Raw genomic sequence first — 2500 nt, 5'->3', positions numbered from 1 at the left:
CACCGGTGGCAGAGTGAGGGGGAGCCCCGGGGGAACCAGGCCAGCTGGCAAGCCCCCCCACCTGGCTGGAGACAGCCACACGACAGACCCGTGGCCCCTACCCGCTCCAGCCTTCTCCTGCCCACTTCACACACCGGCTGAGCCAGCCATTTATAGTCCTTCCACTGTGTGTGTGTGTGTGTTTGTGTGTTTCTGAGTGTGCGTGTGCGCGTGTTTGCGTGTGCGTGTCTGTGTAGTTGTTTGTGTGTGTGTGTGTATGAGTGTTTATGTCTGTTTGTGTGTGTGCGTGTGTGTGTGTGCGTCTGTGATTAGGTGTTTTTGTGTGTGTTTTTTTTTTGTGTGTGTGTGTGTGTGTGTGATTGTGTGTGTGTGTTTGTGTGTGTGTGCACATCCGACGCACTATAGAAACCAGCCTGAAGTCCTTTTTCTCAGAGGCAAACTCATCCGATGACCTTAATCTGACATTGGGGCTTTTCTTTTTTGGCATTAAATCATTTTCCTTTGCGGTATTTGGACCATGCCAAAACTGCAAAATGGTGTGAAGGTCAGAGGGACACTTGACAGATACAGCAGGTGAGCTGTTATCGTCCCTGTGTGTGCTCACATGTGTGTTTGCCTGTCTGTGTGTGTGTGGGTGTGTGTTTGTGTGTCTGTGCGTGTGTGTGTTGGAGCCAGTGGCAATCATTTGCTAAACGATAAATTTCCACGTGTCATGGGAAAGAGGTAGGGGAATGTTTCCAAATGGGAGGGGAGTAGAAGGAAGAAGATTTTATGAGATATGATGAGCATTGTGACATATCTATATACATACTGTATATCTATGTCTACATATCTGATTCAGCCAACACAAGCTCCCTCCTCTGCTCTCCACCATATTAGATCTTCATCAACTTAACATAAAGTACCGATCTCCCGGGAGCCTTTGAATGGAAGCCATACAAACTACAGGTTTAAACTATGTATGTAACATGGAGCTGGCTGAAGTCACCAACAATAACAGGGAATTTTGAAGTGGTTGAAATGGCATCGATAATAAAGTGTAAGGAAGATGGCAGCGAAAGGACAGCATTAACTTTTAGACTAGACTTCTCCCACTCCAGTGCAGAGAGCACCAAGCCCCATACTGTGGGAGTAACAACGGCTAGGGTAGGACAGGAGTGTGTACTTTGTCCTCTGCCCACTTGACCACAGATGGGAGACAGCCCAGGGCCGCTCCTCGGCCCATGTGCCACTTAGCCAACCTCTCAGCCGTTCCAGTAATTAATTTCCGTGGGAGCCTTTCCAAAAAAACTACTGGAATGATTTCAACAAGGTTAGATAATTCCTCTTTTTTTTTCCTCCACTCTTCGACCGCCTCTTTCCGGTGAGTTGTGATGAAGTAAAGTGGAATTCACACACTGCTGGGATGACCTTTTTTTGTTATGTTCAGTCTCCGCTCTTGTCTCTTGTGTCTTCATGTATGATCTTTTTCCATCCGTCTTTCTATCCTAATGGTACGTGAGATGCTGCACTGTATATCTCCATTGTTCTGTTATGAGCTGCCACCAGAAAGGTATTCTCAGTTGTACAATTACAGTTTCCCCCCACGCCAGATACCTATATTCATGCTTGGCTTAGGGGGATAAAGAAAAATTCCCTCACCAACACATTTATGGAGGGAAAATCATTGAAGGTGTAATGCCATGTGTAAAGCCGTTAAAATGTGACCGGGATGGATATACATTCTTATATAACAATTATAGCAGGACATATCTTTAAGAATAGCATTTACATAACCCACAGTATTTTCTTATCAGTTTCTTAGTCAAAAATGAATATAAGGATGAGGAAATCCCTTTTCCCAGGGCAGACCTCGGTTGCTGCAGATCTTGCCATCTGGAGATGTGCATCTCTGCTTGCTTTCCCAGGGGCTGATGTCACACTGGAACTCACATTTATCACCATGCCAACCGGCGGCACAGTAACAGTTTCCACAGTAACACTGGCCGTGGCCTGGAATAAGAGCAGAACACACATTTCCAAACCACTCTCAAGCTCACATCACAACGTGCGTGTCTTTTGTTTTTATTTGTACCTCCTATGAATTAGACATTTCAAGTATTATCGAAACCATTTATTGTTACATTCACATTTGCATTTAGCAGACGTTTTTATCCAAAGCGACTTATAATGAGTATATATGTCAGTCGAAATAGAAACTGCATTGTGATACGAACAAAACATTTTTTCTCACACTAATACATACAAATACAATCCAGCAAAGAGGAAAAGCAAACAGCGTTTGGCTTACACCAGTGACAACCATAAGATGCTTTGCATCTTATGGTTTAAGCGTCTTAGAGTACCATATTAAGCGCTATATAAATTTCATTCATTATTATTATTATTATTATTTGCAGCTTTGTCATAAGGCTGGGACAGCTACCCTTTTGCCTAAATAACTGAAATACAAAGCCTTTTATTACATTGATTTGTGTCAATGTAATATCTAATGTAAATC

The 2500-nt window shown here is 43.4% G+C and overlaps 1 protein-coding gene across 1 annotated transcript in view; it reads right to left on the bottom strand.

Moving 5' to 3' along the window:
- Positions 1–2500, bottom strand: part of itgbl1 (integrin, beta-like 1) — a 38056-nt gene that overhangs the window by 21646 nt on the left and 13910 nt on the right. Inside the window, exon 5 of the mRNA XM_030344117.1 lies at positions 1852–1992. Coding sequence (XP_030199977.1) covers positions 1852–1992 — 141 coding nt within the window. The remainder of the gene's footprint in view (positions 1–1851; positions 1993–2500) is intronic.

Source organism: Gadus morhua, chromosome 20 (assembly GCF_902167405.1).
Source record: "Gadus morhua chromosome 20, gadMor3.0, whole genome shotgun sequence".
NCBI lineage: Eukaryota > Metazoa > Chordata > Actinopteri > Gadiformes > Gadidae > Gadus > Gadus morhua.
This window is presented reverse-complemented; position numbering and strand designations above follow the sequence as displayed.